Source organism: Mirounga leonina, unplaced genomic scaffold (assembly GCF_011800145.1).
Source record: "Mirounga leonina isolate KUSES-001 unplaced genomic scaffold, KU_Mleo_1.0 Mir_154, whole genome shotgun sequence".
NCBI lineage: Eukaryota > Metazoa > Chordata > Mammalia > Carnivora > Phocidae > Mirounga > Mirounga leonina.
The window spans coordinates 64871517-64890085 of NW_023270389.1; the positions used below are offsets into that span (position 1 = coordinate 64871517).

An 18569-nucleotide genomic window follows, 5' to 3' on the forward strand; every position below is an offset into this window, starting at 1 on the left:
AAAAGAAATAAAAAATGAAAATGAACAATATTTGAACATTGTAATAGAAAGAGTTCCAGGAGTCACAAGCTAGGTAAGAATGCGCTATGTAAATGCAAAGTGTGACACCATAGCACACTAAGCATAATTGTAACAGTAACAGCGACAACAACAGCAACAGTTAAATTGGTGTCACATGCTGTAAGAGAGTCACTTTACCAAAGTCATTCTGCTGTTCCCGCCCAGAGCTGGCTGGAGCAGTTTAGTCAGAACAGAATCTCTATAGGGAACATGCAAGACTCTCTTCCCCATGGCTGCATCAGCCAGAGCACTGAATGAAAAAGAAAATACAAAACAACAGATAAAAAAATATGTCAAGAAGAAATCTGCCTCCCTGGGAATAAGTCAGAAACACCCCACCCATCCCCTCGTTGACCCCATAAACCTGAGGCATGACTCTAACTAATATCAATTAGTTGAGACACCTTCTGTACGAGGATGCTGCAGCAAGACGGCTACCCGCATGGGCCACAGGCTCCTTCCCTGCCCTCAACCCTGGAGAGACCATGACAGACAGAGGGAAGTTTAGATCTGAGGAACAAACATGCTTAATCATGTGAGGAAAACCCGGGGAGCCTGCAGGCTATTGTAAATCTGTGTATAAAGAAGAGTTCAATCTGAGGAAGAGGGCAGCCAGCTAGCGGTGGAGTAGGGGAGAATGGGGAGTAGGTTTAAGTCCTCTTCTTGCTTTTCTCTCCTACTGCCTTCAGAAGAGCCCATAAAGTTAGGACCCCGTATGACAAGGCACCAGAGAAAGTGTGAATAAGCAAATGGGCCAATCCCCACCCAACTCCAGGGGACCGCAAACACAGTGGTGTTGTCACTGACTGGAGCAGGGAGGAGGAGGGAGGCAATCCCATCGATGGGAAATTATAATCACAAACAATGATAAGGAATTTATAGAGTTAATCTGGCAGGTTTGGAAAAGAGACAAAATGATCTTCTAGAAAGAAAGAAATACAGTAATTGAAATGAAAAATACAATGGACAGGTTTAACAGCAAGTTAGACACTGCTATAATTGGAATTAGTGAACTAGATAGTTCAAAAGAGATTAACCAGATTGCAGCCTGGAGACACGAGATGGGAAACAAGCGAGGAAGGTTAAGAATCATGGAGGACAGTGTGAGAATATTTAAATGGTTTAATTGAAGTTCCAGAAGAGAAGAGAGAAAATAAATGGGCACAGACAGTACATGAGAAGTAATGGCTGAGAACTTTCCAGTCCTGATGAAAATCACTAATCTACAGAGCTTTGGGGGCCAGGGAATTCCAAGCAGAATAAATAAATTCACACTCAAATGCAACACAATGAAATTGGAAAAAATCAAAACAAAAGAGTTTAAAAGCAGCGAGGGGGAAAGATAGATTATCCTCAAGGAAATAGCAATTAGACCACCAGCAGGAAACAGGAGACTGTAACCATAATGAGTTGAAAGAAAATTCTACACATCTGGAATTATATACCCAGCAAAATTACCTTTCAAGAATGAGGTGAAATACATTTCAACCGAACAAAAGCAGAATTTGCCATCAGCAAGTGATCACTGAAGGAAATTCTATAGAATATATTTCCACCAGGAGGAAACTGATCTTAGCAGCTCTGAGGTTCAAGAAGGAGTGAATAATTTAAAAAAATGAACACTGTGGGGGCACCTGGGTGGCTCAGTCGTTAAGCATCTGCCTTCTGCTCAGGTCATGATCCCAGGGTCCTGGGATCAAGCCCCACATAGGGCTCCCTGCTCTACGGGAGGCCTGCTCCTCCCACTCCCCCTGCTTGTGTTCCCTCTCTTGCTCTCTCTCTCTCTCTCTCTGTCAAATAAATAAATAAAATCTTTAAAAAAAAAATGAACACTGTGTAAAATAGAAATAATAATGTATTTGGGGTTAAAGAAGAATAGAATTAACATACATATCAACAATTACAAATGTAGGATGGAGATCCTTGTATTATTCAGGAAGAGGATGAAGCATTTATTAATATTTAGACTTTGACCAGTTGAACAGATTAGAAAGTCAAATATATTGAATTTTGGTCTATGAAAGAGGTATGCAGAAAATCCACTGTGGAAAGGAGAGACTATTCAACAAGTGTAACTGGAAAAATTGGTAATCTATAAGGAAAAAATAATGAAAAGGATGCCTACCCTACACTACGCACAGACGTCAACTCCAGATGGATAGGAAATTAAGTGAAATGTAGGGAGATAACTTTTGGACTCTACTTTCCTTAAACAAGACACAAGATATGCAAAACAAAACCATTACCATGATTTCTGCTCATCAATAGATACCTTAAAGTGAAAAGACAAGCTACCTGCTGGGAGAAGATATTTATTATATACCTGAGGAAAGAGTAATACAAAAAATATAAAGAACACCTAAAAGTCAATAAAAAGACAGTAACTGAATAGACTAAGAGGCAAAACATAACAGGTATTTTGAGAGGAGACATATTGCCAGTAAATGTATCAAATGATGCTCAAACTTGCTAATAACCAGGAATATCAAGACCATGGTAAGATGCTCAAAATTTCTAGTAACCAGGAATATCAAGACCATGGCAAGACCATTTAATTAGTAAATATCAAGAAATGTGACAATATTAAGCCTTAGAAAAGATGTGGATCAATGGGATATTTATTGCTGCTGAGAGTATAAATTGGCTCAAACACTTGGAAAATAATTTGTCCCTACTGTCAAAAGTTAGGTATTGCCAAAAAAAAAAAAAAAAATAGGTATTGCATACACCTTACAAATAATTCAACAATTTCGGTCCTTTGTCTATACTCAAGAGAAACTTTAATATAGTGATACCCAGTGATTTGTACAAGAATGTTCATAATAGCACTGTTTATAATAGCAAATAACCAAAACCTGGAAACAACCAAAATGCCAATCCAACAGGAGAACAAATGAATAAATTGTGGCATATGCCCACAGTGGAATTCCCCACTACATCATAATGAAAAAGAAGTAACAACTTCTACTACAACAGGGGATCTCATAAACACAATGTTTAGTGACAGAAGAGAGGGCAAATTAACCAAAGCCACACATAACATGGATACATATTGTTAATAATGTTGGATCAAAAGGCCAATCCCAACAATTCTACTCCTGGGTGTATCCTTGAGGGGAATGAGAAATTGTTTTCCCCAAAGCATATGCACAAGAATGTTCATAGCAAAATAGCAACATTATTCATAGTCAAAACCTGGATACAAACGAAATGTCCATCAGTAGGAGAATGGATAAATGAACTGTGGTATATTTTCTACAATGGAATCCTACATAGCAATGAAAAAGAGCTGATACATGAGAAACATGGCTTAGTCTCATAGACACAGTTATTTAGATGAAAATCAATATAGTTAGGCAAAACCAATTTCTAGTGGCAAAGGTCAACTTCTTTTGGTGGGTATAAAAGCTAGGAGGAGGGTACAAGGGAGCTTTCTGGGTTTTGGAAATGTTCTATATCTTGAGCTGGGTGGTAATTACATAGATATATACATATAAAAATTCACCAAGCTGAACATTTAAGATTTGTATACTTTATATAATTTATACTTTGATCACTTAAAAAAGAACAAGATCCTAAAGATAGTATAATATTTTACCCTTTTTGTACATTTCAAAAATGAGTGCCACTAACTAATAATATTCACAAGTGATAAAACAAGAAAGGGTGAAAAAAGAAAGGGAGCAAGGGACAGAGAGGGGATAAGCAAAATTCAAGATGGTGGCTACCTCCAAGGGGAGCATAGCACAGAAATACCAACTATTTCTTGGGTTGGGTGGTGAATTTACTGGTGTTTTTAGTTTTATTAAAAAGCAGTAAGTTTAAAATAAAATATATAGGAGGACCAGGTATGAGCCAATGAATTCATGAGTGGGTCATGAACCAAGGGCTAAGATTAATCTGATTTTTAAAAAATTTCTGAGGTCATTTTTACGGCAGAAATAAATACCCATGCACCGATTATTTACCTGATAACATTTCCTAAATTGGTTAAACTTAACTCGTGATCCTTCCTTCAGTCTGTCTCCTTCAGATCCTGAAGATTTCTGCCTTTCACTTCCTGCTAAATCCACCAAATTAATACTGGAGTGCTTGGTGAGGTCGCTGTCTGGGAAAACCTATAGGAAATCGCCACAAGTCATGCTATTAGAGTGGTAGCAGGCTACATATGAAGTCAATCTAGTTCACACTTTAAAACATTTTTTCTAACTGTACATCACACTCAAAATTATATATTAAAATTTACAAATTAAAAGGCTACCTTTGGGCCACCTGGATGGCTCAGTCGGTTAAGCACCCGATTCTTGCTTTCGGCTCAGGTCATGATCTCAGGGTTGTGAGATCCAGCCCTATGTCAGACTACCTGCTGGTGAAGGAGCCTGCTTAAGATTCTCTTTCTCTACCTCTGACCCTCCACCCCTGCTTACTCTCCTCTCCTCTCTCTCTCTCTCTCAAAAAAAAATGGCCATCTTCTTTACAATGACATTTCACATTAATACATCATCAGGCCCAAATGTCTCAGTTGCTCCTTCTCAATTTTGCAAAGCTATTTCCAGTGGTATATTAGGTACCAATTACTGCTCTAGTATTTCTGTGATCAAATGTTTTAAGTAGAAAATACTGGGAAATCTGTAAAATAAGGAAATGTTTGGAACAGTGTGGTCATGCAGGGAGGGGAAAAGAACGTAGATTTTAGAATGTGACAGATCCCCTTGCTGGTTACATGACTGAGAACTAGCTTTTCAGAATTGCAACTTAGTTGGAAAACAGGGATCACAGCATATTATTGGGGTGTTAGGAGGGTAACAGATAAGAGAAGTAATGGTTCTCACCATGCCCAGCATACAGTAACAGGTGTTAATACCATTACTGACACTAATACGCAGAATGTAATGCTAGATCTCTACACATATTTTTTCAGTGGATTTCTTCCCTTGCCTCTAAAACATCAAGCTAAAAAAGGGCAAACCATATATAAAATTTATGAATGTTACTAATGTAAAATAATCTGAATAGTACTTAAAGTTTATAAAGTTCTTTTACTTTATTCTTTTACTTTAAAAAAAAAGATGTATTTATTTGAGAGAGTGTGCACATGCACGCATGAGCGGGGTGGGAGGAGCAGAGAGAGAGAGAATCTCAAGCAGACTCCCCACTGAGTGTGGAGCCCCACCTGTGGCTCGATCTCATGACCCTGAGATCATGACCTGAGCCGAAACCAGGAGTCAGACGCTTAACCAACTGAGCCACCCAGGGGCTCCTATTTTTTTTTACTTTTAATCGAAGTACAGTTGACATGCAACATTACATTAGTTTCAGGTGTACAACATAGTGATTTGACAATTACATATGTTACAAAATGCTCACCGTGATGAGTGGAGTTAACAAATGTCTCCATACAATGTCATTACAATATTACTGACTGTATTCTCTATGCTGTACTTTTCATCCCTGTGACTTATTTTTTAACTAGAAGTAGATACATCTTAATCCCCTTCACCTATTTCACCCATTCCTCTAAACTCTCCCACTGGCAACCACCAGCTTTCTGTATTTATGAGTCTCTTTCTATTTGTATCTGTTTGTTCATTTGCCTTGTGTTTTAAGATTCCACATACAAGTGAAGTCATATGGTATTTTTCTTTTTCTGACTTATTTCACTTAGCCTAATACCCTCTAGGTCCATCTATGTTGTCCTGAAAGGCAAGATTTCATTCTTTTTTAAAGCTAAGTAATATTCCATTGAGTATATATACCATATGGTATCAGTGGGCACTTAGGTTATTTCTATATCTTGGCTATGGTAAATGGTGCTGCAATAAATACAGAGGTGCATATATATTTTTCACATAGTGTTGTCATTTTCTTTGGGTAAGTATTCAGCAGTGGAATTACTGGATTGTCATGGTATTTCTATTTTTAATTTTTTGAAGAACCTCCGTACCGTTTTCCACAGTGGCTGCACCAGTTTGCATTCCCACCAACAGTGCACGAGGGTTCCCCTTTCTCCACATTCTCGCCAACACTTGTTATTTCTTGTGTTTTTGATTTAAGCCATTCTGACAGGTGGGAGATGATATTTCATTGTGGTTTTGATTTGCATTTCCCTGGTGATAAGTGATGTTGAGCATCTTTTTTTTTTTTTTTTTTTTTTTTTTGATGTTGAGCATCTTTTCATGTGTGTGTATCAGTCTTTGGAACAATGTCTATTCAGAGCCTCTGTCCAATTTTTAAATCAGACTGTTCCTTGTTTTGATTTTGATGTTGATTTGTATAAATTCTTTATGTATTTTGAATACTAACCCCTTATTGGATATGTCGTTTGCAAATACCTTCTCCCGTTCTGTAGGTTGCCTTTCCATTTTTGTTGATGGGTTCCTTTGCTGTACAAAACCTTTTTATTTTGATGTAGTTCCAACTGTTTATTTTTGCTTTTGTTTCCCTTGTCTAAGGAGATATAGCCAAAAAAATATTGCTAAGACTATCTGAGCATTTAATGCCTATGTTTTCTTTTTTCTTTATATAGATTCAGTTATCACTTTTGGTCTTTAATCATTTTGAATTTATTGTTGTGTATGGTGTTAGAAAGTGGTTCAGTTTTGTTATTTTGCACATAGCTGGCCAATTTTCCCAACACTATATATTGAAGAGATTGTCTTTTCTCCCACTGTATATTCTTGCCTTCTTTTTTTATAGATTAACTGACCATAAAAGTGTGGGTTTATTTCTGGGCCCTCTATTCTGTTCCATTGATCTATGTGTCTGTTTTTGTGCCAGTTCCATACTCTTCATTACTGTAGCTTTGTAGTATAGTTTGAAATTTGGGATTGTAATTCCTCCAGCTTTATTCCTCTTTCTCAAGATTGCTTTGGCTATTTGGAGTCTTCTGTGGTTCCATATAAATTTTAGGATTATTAGTTCTATAAAAAATAGTATTGGTATTTTGATGGGGATTGCATTGAATCTGTAGCTCGCTTTGGATAGTATAGACATTTTAACAGTATTTGTTCTTCCAATCCATGAGCATGGAATGTCCTTCCATTTATTTGTGTCTTCTTCAGTTTCTCTTATCAATGTCTTATAGTTGTCAGAAGACATTTCTTTTACTTCCTTGGTTAAATTTATTGCTGGGTATTTTATTCTTTCTGATAGAATTGTAAATGGAATTGTTTTCTTAATTTCTTTTCCTGCTAGTTCATTATCAATGTATAGAAATAAAAGTCTATAGATTTTTGTGTATTAATTTTTTATCCTGAAACTTTATTGATTTCATTTATTAATTCTAATAGTTTTTTGTAGTCTTTATTCTATGTATAGTATCATCTTACCTACAAATAATGAAAATTTTAATTCTTTTATACTTATTTGGATGCCTTTTATTCTTTTTCACATCTGATTATCTGATTCCTTTGGCTAGGACTTCCAGTACTCTGTTGAATAAAAGTGGCAAGAGTGGACATCCTTGCCTTGTTCCTGATCTTAAAGGAAAAGCCTTTAGTTTTTCACCATTGAGTATGATGCTAGCTGTGGGTTTGGCACATAAGGACTTTATTATGTACATTGAGTTGTTCTCCTTAAATCCACTTTGTTGAGACTTTTCATTTTGAACATATGTTAAGTTTTGTCAAATGCTTTTTTCTGCATCTATTAAAATAATCATGTGATTTTTAGCCTTCATTTTGTTAATGTGGTATATCACATTGATTTGCAAATATTGAACGATCCTTGCATCTCTGCAATAAATCCCACTTGATTTATGGGGAATGATACTTTTAATGTATTGCTGAATTTAGTTTGTTGAAGACATTTGCATCTATATTCATCAGGGATATTGATCTGCAATTATTTATTTATTTATTTTTTGCATCAGGGTAATGCTGGCCTCATAGTGTGAATTTGGAAGCTTTCTTTCCTCTCCTAATTTTTGGAATAGTTTGAAAAGGAATTAACACTGCTTTAAATGTTTGTTGAGGGATACCTGGGTGGCTCAGTTGGTTGAGTGTCTGACTCTTGATTTCGGCTCAGGTCATGACTCAGGGTTGTGAGATCAAGCCCTGAGTTGGGTTCTGTGCTCGGAGGAGAATCTGCTTGAAATTCTCTCCCTCTCCCTCTGCCCCTCCCCCAAATCATGCTTGCTCTCATGCACACACTCTCTCTCTCTAAAATAAATAAATCTTTTTTTAAAAAATAAAATGTTTGGTAGAATTCATCTGGGAAGTCATCTGGTCCTGTACTTTTGTTTGTTGGGAGTTCTTTGATTCCCAATTCACTTTTGTTACTAGTAATTGGTCTGTTCAGATTTTCTATTTCTTCCTGATTCAGACTTGGAAGATTATATGTTTCTAGGAATTTATCAATTTATTCTAGGTTGTCCAATTTGTTGGTGCATAATCTTTTGTAGTTGTCTCTTATAATCCTTTGTATTTCTTTTTTTTAAAGTTTTTTTATTCATTTGAGAGAGAGTGAGAAAGAGAGCACGAGAAGGGGGAAGGGTAGAGAAAGAAGCAGACTCCCTGCTGAGCAGGGAGCCCAAAGCGGGACTTGATCCCAAGACCCTGGGAACATGACCTGGGCCGAAGGCAGATGCTTAACCGACTGAGCCACGCAGGTGCCCTGATCCTTTGTATTTCTGTGATGTCTCTTGAACTTCTCTTTAATTTCTGATTTTATGTATATGGGTATTCTCTCTTTCTTTCTTGATGAGTCTGGCTAAAGGCTTATCAATTTTTTTATCTTTTCAAAGAATCAGCTCTTAATTTCATAGATATTTTCTTTTTTTTTAGGCTCTATTTCATTTATTTTGACTTTGATCTTTATTATTTCCTTCCTTCTACTAAGTTTGGCTTTTGTTCTTTTTTTAGTTCCTTTAGGTATAAGGTTAAGTTGGTTATTTAATATTTTTCTTGTTTCTTGAGGTAGGCTTGTGTCACTATAAACTTCCCTCTTAGAAGAGCTTTTGCTCCATCCCAAAGATTTTTTTAAAAGATTTTATTTATTTGAGAGAGAGACAGAGAGAGAGAGAGAGAGAGAGCACACGAGCAGGGGAGGAGCAGAGAGAGAAGGACAAGCAGACTTCCAGGTGAGTGCAGAGCCTGATGTGGGGCTTGATCTCAGGGCCCTGAGATCATGACGTGGGCCAAAAACAAGAGTAAGATGCTTAACCAACTGAGCCACCCAGGTGCCCCTGCATCCCAAAGATTTTGAACCATTATGTTTCCATTTTCATTTGTCTCCATGAATTTTTTAAGGTATTTATTTGTTTATTTAAGAGAGAGAGGGAAGGAGAAAGAGAGTGCAAGTGGGGAGAGGAAGGAGGGAGAGGAAGAGAGAGAATCTCATGCAAGCTCCCTGCTGAGCACAGAGCCCGACATGGGGCTCGATCTCATGACCCTGAGATCATGACCTTAGCTGAAACCAAGAGTCAAATTCTTCACTGACTGAGCCGCTCAGGCGCCCCAGTCTCCATGTATTATTTTATTTCCTCTCTGACGTCTTTGTTGGCCCATTGGTTGGTTAGTAGCTTGTTGTTTAGCATCCACTTGTTTGTGTTTTTTTCCAGTTTTATTCTTGTAATTGATTTCTAGTTTCATACCATTGTGGTCAGAAAAGATGCTTGATATGATTTCACACTCCTTATGTTTATTGAGGTTTGTTTGGTGGCCTAACCTGAAATCTATCCTGGAGAATGTTCCATGTACACTTGAGAAAAATGTGTATTCTGCTGCTTTAGGATGAAATGTTCTGAATGTAGCTGTTAAGTCCATCTGGTCGCACATGTCATTCAAAGCCACCATTTCCCTGTTGATTTTCTGTCTGGATGATCTGTCCACTGACATGAGTGGGGTGTTAGAGTCCCCTTCTATTATTATATTACTGTCACTTTTCCCTTTATGTCTCTTAGTATTGGCTTTATATATTTAGGCGCTCCTATATTGGGTGCATAGAGATTTACAGTTGTTATATCCTCTTGTTAGATTGATCCCTTTATCATTATGTAATGCTCTTCTTTGTCTCTTGTTACAGTCTTTGTTTTATTTTTTTAAGATTTTATTTATTTATTTGAGAGAGACAGAGAGAGCACGTAGGTGGTTGTGGGGGAGAGGGAGCAGCAGACTCCCTGCTGAGCAGGGAGCCTGATGCAGATGTCAATCCCAGGACCCCGAGATCATGACCTGAGCCAAAGGCAGATACGTAACCAACTGAGCCACCCTGGCACCCCACAGTCTTTGTTTTAAAGTCAGTTTGTCCACCCTAGCATTTTTTTTGCTTCCAATTGCATGGAATATCTTTTCCCTTTCAGTCTGTATGTGTCTTTATGTCTGAAGTGAATCCCTGTAGGCAGCATATATGTGGGTCTTGTGGGTTTTTTTTTTTTTTTAATCCATTCAGTCACCCTATGTCTTTTTTTTTTTATTCTTATGTTAATCCCCATACATTACATCATTAGTTTTAGATGAAGTGTTCCATGATTCATTGTTTGTGCACAACACCCAGTGCTCCATGCAGAATGTGCCCTCCTCAATACCCACCACCAGGCTAACCCATCCTCCCACCCCCCTCCCCTCTAGAACCCTCAGTTTGTTTTTCAGAGTCTATCGTCTCTCATGGTTCGTCTACCCCTCCGATTTCCCCCGCTTCATTCTTCCCCTCCCGCTACCTTCTTCTTTTTTTTTTTTTTAACATATATTGCATTATTTGTTTCAGAGGTACAGATCTGAGATTCAACAGTCCTGCACAATTCACAGCGCTTACCAGAGCACACACCCTCCCACCCTATGTCTTTTGATTGGAACATTTAGTCCATACATTTAAAGTAATTACTGATAGGTATATACTTGCTATTTTGTTAATTGTGTTCTGGATGTTTTTCTGGTTCTCTGTTCTGTTCTTCTCTTGTTGTCTTCCTTTGTGATTTGATGATTTTCTTTACTGTTATGCTTGGATTCCTTTCTCTTTATTTTTTGTGTATCTTATAAGTTTTTGGTTTGTGGTCACCATGAGGTTCACATATAACTTTCAATGTAAATAAGGGTCTATATTAAGTTGATGACTGCTGAAGTTCAAAAACATTCTAAAAGCTCTACATTTTTCCTCCCCCAGCATGTTTTATGTATATGGTGTCATATTTTACATTTTTTGTTATGTATCCCTTAACTGATTTTTGTATATATAATTAATTTTATTACTTTGCTTTGTAACCTTCATACTAGCTTTAGAAGTGATTGATTTATCACCTTTACTATATGTTTGCTTTTGCCAGTGACATTTTTTCCTTGCACAATTTTCTTCTTGTTAGAGCCTTTTCTTTTCCACTTAAAGTTGCTTTAACATTTCTTGTAAGGGGCTAATGTAGTGGTAATGATCTTTAATTTTGTTTGTCCTGGAAACTTTTTTTTTTTTTAAGATTTTTTATTTATTTATTTGAGAGAGAGAGAGAGAGCACAAGTGGGGGGAGCCGCAGAGAGAGAGGGAGAAGAAGACTCCCTGCTGAGCAGAGAGTCTGATACAGGCCTTGATCCCAGGACCTCGAGATCATGACCTGAGGTGAAGGCAGATGCTTAACCACCTGAGCCACCCAGGCGCCCCTGTCTTGGAAACTCTTTATCTCTCCTTCAATTCTGAATCATAACCTTAATGGGTAGAGAATTCTTCATTATAGGTTTTCTCCTTTCTGCTCTTTGAATATATCATGGCATTCCTTTCTGGTCAAGTTTCTGCTGAAAAATCAGCTGATAGCCTTATGGGGTTTCCCTTGTATATAGTAATTTGCTTTTCTAATATTGCTGTCCTTTAGATTCTCCTTTTATTATTAATTTTCAGTATTTTAATTATTATGTGTCTTAGTGTGGAGTCCCTTGGGTTCATCTTGTTTGGGGCTCTCTGTGATTCCTGGACCTGGATGTCTGTGTTTTTTCCACCAAGGTTAGGGAAGTTTTCAGGTATTAGTTCTTGAAATACATTTTCTGCCCCTTTCTCTCTCTCTCTCTTTCTGGGACCCTGATAATGCAAATTACTTAGCTATGATTGGTTCTTTTTATATTTCTATCTTTTTGTTGAAGTTCTCGCTGAGCTCATCCACTCATCTCTCTAGTCTGTGGAGCACCTGTCTCACTTGGAACTCTTTATCAGGCAGATTGCTTATTTCCATTTTGTTTAGTTCTTTTACTGATGTTTTGTCTTGTTCTTTTGTTTGGAACATATTTTCCGGTCTCCTGATTTTGTCTGACCCTTCCTTTCTTTCTGTGTACTATGTAGGTTAACTATATCTCCTGGTCCTGACCGTAGTGGCCTTGTGTAGAAGGCATCCTATGGGGGGCCCAGCAGCACAATCCCCCTGGTCATCAGAACCAGGTGCTTCAGGGATATCTATTGTGTGGGCTGTGTGCACCCGCTGTGTGACTGGCTGCACCTGCTGTGGGTGTGCTGATGGACAGAGCTGGCCCCCAAGACAGCTTGCTGAGAGGCCCGACTGTAGCTGCTACAGGTGTGCTGGTGGTCAAGGCTGGCTCCCCTCCTCCTTGGGGAAGGAATCTCTTTGGAGGGGTGCCTTCAGGGGTGGGTGGGTGAGGCATGTCCACAGGGAAACACCGGGCAGGGCAAACAGTGTTAAGAAGGTGGATGGAGAGTGTCAGAACTGGCTCCCACAAGGACTGACCAGCTAGGCACAAGAAGGTTAAGAAAAATAGCGCCTTCCAGCACTCTTGTTCCTACAAGAGCTCCTACATATCTCTGATCCTCTGGCACATGCCCTAAAATTAGTCACTATATCTTCTTCATGTATAACCCAGGCACTTTTAAACTACTGTTTCTGTGCTGGGTCTCACAGTGCGTGATGTAGTGTGCTGACCCTTTAGGAGTGGACTCTCAGTTTCTTAGAGGCTTCCACCTCTCCCAGAGTTGAGTCCACTAATTTTCAAAGCCCAATGTTATAAGGCTTGTCTTTCTGATGCAGCTCTCCAGGGCAGGGGGTGCCTGATGTAAAGCTTGATACCCTGGCTCCTCAAGAAATGCCTTGGTGCCTGTGTTATACTTCTTGCTTGAGGGTCGCTGTGCCTGGGCACTGGTTTCCATCTAGACCTCTGCCCCTCCTACCCTTCTCATTGTGGGTTTCTTTTTATGTCTTTAGCTGTGGAAGAGCTGTTCTGCCAGTCTTCAGGTCGTTTCCAGAGCGAGTTGGATTATGCATAGTTGTTGTCTCTGTGGAAGGAGGTGAGCTCAGAGCCCTCTCTGCCTTCTTCCCAGTCATCCTTCAAAGTTCTTTAAAATGCAGGTTCTTCTTTAAGCATCCCAGCACTCCTGCAGGATAGCTATTTGTCTCATTTTACAGAATAGGAAACTGAGACTAAGGACGAGTAAGTTATTTCCCAAAGTTTCAAAGCTGGTAAACAGAGAGTTAGATATAGTCCAGTGTTTTCCCACTATTCCTGGTTAGAGCAAGGTAATCTTCATTTTTACCATTCTGTCTATTACTAGGGATGTGGCTTAGGGAACAGAGATGGTGAAATCATAGTTAACTGTAATGCTTACCCAGGCTTTGTAAATAACTATTTACAATCAAACTGATGATGATCTAGAGTTTACTCTCTGATATCTACCAAGAAGTATGGAGGAGAAAAATGTGCTCAGTTTTTTCAAGAATTCTAGTTGGTGGAGAGTTACATGGATTAGCTAGTTTCAAAGACCTTATCTTGCTACTTCCAAGTATTGGAAAGGTAGTTCAGTATCTGGTGGTTCTCTAGGCTCATGGATCTGAAAGCTGGTCATCATCATCCTGGGGAGACTGTGTGGAGCAGGGATATGGGGAAGTAGGAAAAGAGAAAGTGCCTCACTTTCTTCTGTTTCTGACCCCATAGCCCATGGTTGGAAGTAACCACCTTAATCCATAGGTCAAATCTGAAAGGATTCCATAGTACTTACCAACTCATGCCACTGGGAACCCTTCCCATGGATCACACTTAGTGGGAAACTGGGACAGCAGCCTTCCCATGAGTCTCACCTGCTTGAACTGAATGGTGATAACCCATATGAGACCGGCTGCTGCTGGCATTCATGTTGGTCGATGCTGTGGTCCTTATTTTTGTCCCTTGTTCCATCAGCCTTTCAATCTGTACATAGTTCTCACAGGGCACTGACTTCAGGCCATCCACATAAAAGCCCAGCTGTTGGTCTTCCCTTACTTTTAGTCCCCCAGGTTTCTTTGTTCTAGATAGCAAGTCTCTTATCTGTGGAAAAAAGAATAAATAATGTAAACTTCAGGAAGGCAGAGATTTCTATTTACTTCACTGTTATACCTAACACCTACACCTCTGCCTAGAATATATTAAGTGCTCAATAAAAACTTATTAGATGAATGAATAAATGTTAAATTTCTGTAGGCACCAGACAAGCTCATTATTTAGGTAAATAAGAAATAGGGGAATGGCAAACTGGAGGGAAACCTGTTGTAATAAGTGACGTAAACATAATTTTTTAAAAACTCAGTTCTAGTATTTTCTAGTACCTAGAGCACTTCAACCAGCCTGTGAACGCCCTTTGGGTGGGACCAGGGCTTTTTTTTTTTTTTTTTTAATTTTATTATGTTATGTTAGTCACCATACAATACATCATTACTTTTTGATGTAGTGATCCATAATCCATTGTTTTCGTATAACACCCAGTGCTCCATGCAGTACGTGCCCTCCTTAATACCCATCACCGGACTAACCAATCCCCCCTCCCCCCTCCCCTCTAAAACCCTGTTTGTTTCTCAGGTCCATAGTCTCTCATGGTTCATCTCTCCCTCCAATTCCCCCCGCCCATTTTTCCCTTCCTTCTCCTAATGTCCTCCATGTTATTCCTTATGTTCCACAAATAAGTGAACCATATGATAATTGACTTTCTCTGCTTGGCTTACTTCACTTAGCATAATCTCCTCCAGTCCCATCCATGTTGATGTAAAAGTTGGGTATTCATCTTTTCTGATGGCTGAGTCATATTCCATTGTATATATGGACCACAACTTCTTTATCCATTCATCTGTTGAAGAGCATCTCGGCTCTTTCCACAGTTTGGCTATTGCGGACATTGCTGCTCTGAACATTGGGGTGCATATGGCCCTTCTTTTCACATCTGTGTCTTTGGGGTAAATACCCAGTAGTGCAATTGCTGGGTCATAGGGTAGCTCTATTTTTAAATTTTTGAGGAACCTCCACACTGTTCTCCAAAGTGGCTGTACCAACTTGCATTCCCACCAACAGTGTAAGAGGGTTCCCCTTTCTCCACAACCTCTCCAACATTTGTTGTTTCTTTCCCTGTCCATTTTTGCCATTCTAACTGGTGTAAGGTGGTATCTCAGTGTGGTTTTGATTTGGATTTCCCTGATGGCTAATGATGATGAACATTTTTTCATGCGTCTGTTAGCCATTTGTATGTCTTCTTCAGAGAAGTGTCTGTTCATCTCTTCTGCCCACTTTTTGACTTGATTATTTGTTTTTTGGGTGTTGAGTTTGAGAAGTTCTTTATAGATCTTGGATACCAGCCCTTTATCTATAGTGTCATTTGCAAATATCTTCTCCCATTCTGTGGGTTGCCTCTTTGTTTTGTTGACTGTTTCCTTTGCTGTGCAGAAGCTTTTTATCTTGATGAAGTCCCAAAAGTTCATTTTTGCTTTTGTTTCACTAGCTTTTGGAGATGTATCTTGAAAGAAGTTGCTGTGGCCGATGTCAAAGAGGTTACTGCCTATGTTCTCTTCTAGGCTTTTGATGGATTCCTGTCTCACATTGAGGTCTTTCATCCACTTTGAATTTATCTTTGTAAATGGTGTTAGAGAATGGTCGAGTTTCATTCTTCTGCATGTGGTTGTCCAATTTTCCCAGCACCATTTATTGAAGAGACTGTCTTTTTTCCATTGCATGTTTTTTCCTGCTTTGTCGAAGACTATTTGACCATAGAGTTGAGGGTCCATATCTGGGTTCTCTATTCTGTTCCATTGATCTATGTGTCTGTTTTTGTGCCAGTACCATGCTGTCTTGGTGATCACAGCTTTGTAATATAGCTTGAAATTGGGCAACATGATGCCCCCAGCTTTGTTTTTCTTTTTCAACATCTCCTTGGCGATTTGGGGTCTTTTCTGATTCCATACAAATTTTAGGATTGTTTGTTCCAGCACTTTGAAAAATGTCATTGGAATTTTGATCAGGATGGCATTGAAGGTATAGAATGCTCTGGGTAGCATAGACATTTTAACAATGTTTATTCTTCTGATCCATGAGCATGGAATATTTTTCCATCTTTTTGTGTCTTCTTCAATTTCTTTCATGAGTGTTTTGTAGTTCCTAGAGTATAGATCCTTTACCTCTTTGGTTAGGTTTATTCTGAGGTATCTTATGGTTTTTGGTGCTATTGTAAACGGAATCGTTTCTGTAATTTCTCTTTCTACAGTTGCGTTGTTAGTGTATAAGAAAGCAACTGATTTCTGTGCATTGATTTTGTATCCTGCCACATTACTGAATTGCTGGATGAGTTCTAGTAATTTGCTGAGGTGGAGTCTTTTGAGTTTTCCACATAAAGTTCCTGATCTTAAGGGAAAGGCTCTCAGCTTTTCCCCATTGAGGATGATATTCGCTGTGGGTTTTTCATAGGTGGATTTTATGAGCTTGAGAAATGTTCCCTCTATGCCTATACTCTGGAGAGTTTTAATCAGGAAAGGATGTTGTATTTTGTCAAATTCTTTTTCTGCATCAATTGAGAGGACCATATGGTTCTTCTCCCTCCTCTTATTAATGTGTTCTATCACATTGATTGATTTGCGAATGTTGAACCACCCTTGCATCCCGGGGATAAATCCCACTTGGTCATGGTGGGTGATCCTTTTAATGTATTGTTGGATCCTATTAGCTAGGATTTTGTTGAGGATTTTGGAATCCATATTCATCAGGGATATTGGTCTGAAATTCTCCTTTTTGATGGGGCCTTTGCCTGGTTTGGGGCTTAAGGTAATGCTGGCCTCATAGAATGAGTTTGGAAGTTTTCCTTCTGTTCTATTTTTTGAAACCGCTTCAGTAAAATAGGTATTATTTCTTCTTTGAATGTTTGGTAGACTTCCCCAGGGAATCCATCAGGCCCCGGACTCTTGTTTTTTGGGAGGTTTTTGATCACTGCTTCAATCTCGTTACTGGTTATTGGCTTATTCAGGTTGTCACTTTCTTCTGGGTTCTCTTTTTTCCTTTTTCAGTCTTGGCAGCTTATAGGTTCCCAGGAAGGCATCCATTTCATCCAGATTGCTCAGTTTATTGGCATATAGTTGTTGATAATAATTTCTAATAATTGTTTCTATTTCCTTGGTGTTAGTCGTGATCTCTCCCCTTTCATTCATAATTTTATTAATTTGGGTCTTTTCTCTCTTCTTTTGGATAAGTCTGGCCAGTGGTTTATCAATCTTATTAATTCTTCCAAAGAACCAACTTCTAGTTTCATTGATCTGATCTACTGTGTTTCTGGTTTCTAATTCATTGATTTCTGCTCTAATTTTAATTATTTCTCTTCTAATGCGTGGCTTAGGCGTCGTTTGTTGCTTTTTCTCTAGTTCTTTAAGGTGTAGAGTTAGTTGGTGAATTCGGGATTTTTCTATTTTTTTGAGTGAGGCTTGGATGGCTATGTATTTCCCCCTTAGGACCGCCTTTGCAGTATCCCATAGGTTTTGGACCGATGTGTTGTTGTTCTCATTGATTTCCATGAATTGTTTAAGTTCTTCTTTGATTTTTGGTTGACCCTAACATTCTTGAGCAGAGTGGTCTTTAGCTTCCAAGTGTTTGAATTTCTGCCAAACTTTTTCTTGTGATTGAGTTCCAGTTTTAGAGCATTGTGGTCTGAGAATATGCAGGGAATAATCTCAATCTTTTGGTATCGGTTGAGACCTGATTTGTGACCCAGTATATGGTCTATTCTGGAGAAAGTTCCATGTGCGCTTGAGAAGAATGAGTATTCTGTTGTTTTAGGGTGGAATGTTCTGTAAATATCTATGAAGTCCATCTGGTCCAATGTATCATTCAAAGCTCTTGTTTCCTTGTTGATTTTCTGCTTAGAGCATCTGTCCATTGCCGAGAGTGGAGTATTGAGGTCTCCTACAATTAATGTATTGTTATCAATATGACTCTTTATTTTGGTTAACAGTTGGCTTATGTAGATGGCTGCTCCCATGTTGGGGGCATAGATATTTACAATTGTGAGATCTTGTTGGATAGACCCTTTAAGAATGATATAGTGTCCTTCTGTGTCTCTTATTACAGACTTTAGTTTAAAGTCTAATTTGTCTGATATAAGAATTGCTACCCCAGCTTTCTTTTGAGGTCCGCTGGCATGGAAGATAGATCTCCATCCCTTCACTTTCAGTCTCGATGTATCTTTAGGTTCAAAATGAGTCTCTTGTAGACAGCATATGGATGGGTCCTGTCTTTTTATCCAATCTGCAACCCTGTGCCGTTTTATGGGAGCGTTTAGGCCATTCACGTTGAGAGTGATTATTGAAAGAT

The 18569-nt window shown here is 38.7% G+C and overlaps 1 protein-coding gene across 1 annotated transcript in view; it reads right to left on the reverse strand.

The window, feature by feature from the left end:
• LOC118014590 (kinesin-like protein KIF28P) overlaps positions 1–18569 on the reverse strand; it is a 70448-nt gene that overhangs the window by 25148 nt on the left and 26731 nt on the right. The window contains 5 exon segments of the mRNA XM_035011041.1: positions 199–310; positions 4029–4061; positions 4063–4178; positions 14057–14080; positions 14082–14282. Of these exon segments, the coding sequence (XP_034866932.1) occupies positions 199–310; positions 4029–4061; positions 4063–4178; positions 14057–14080; positions 14082–14282 (486 nt within the window).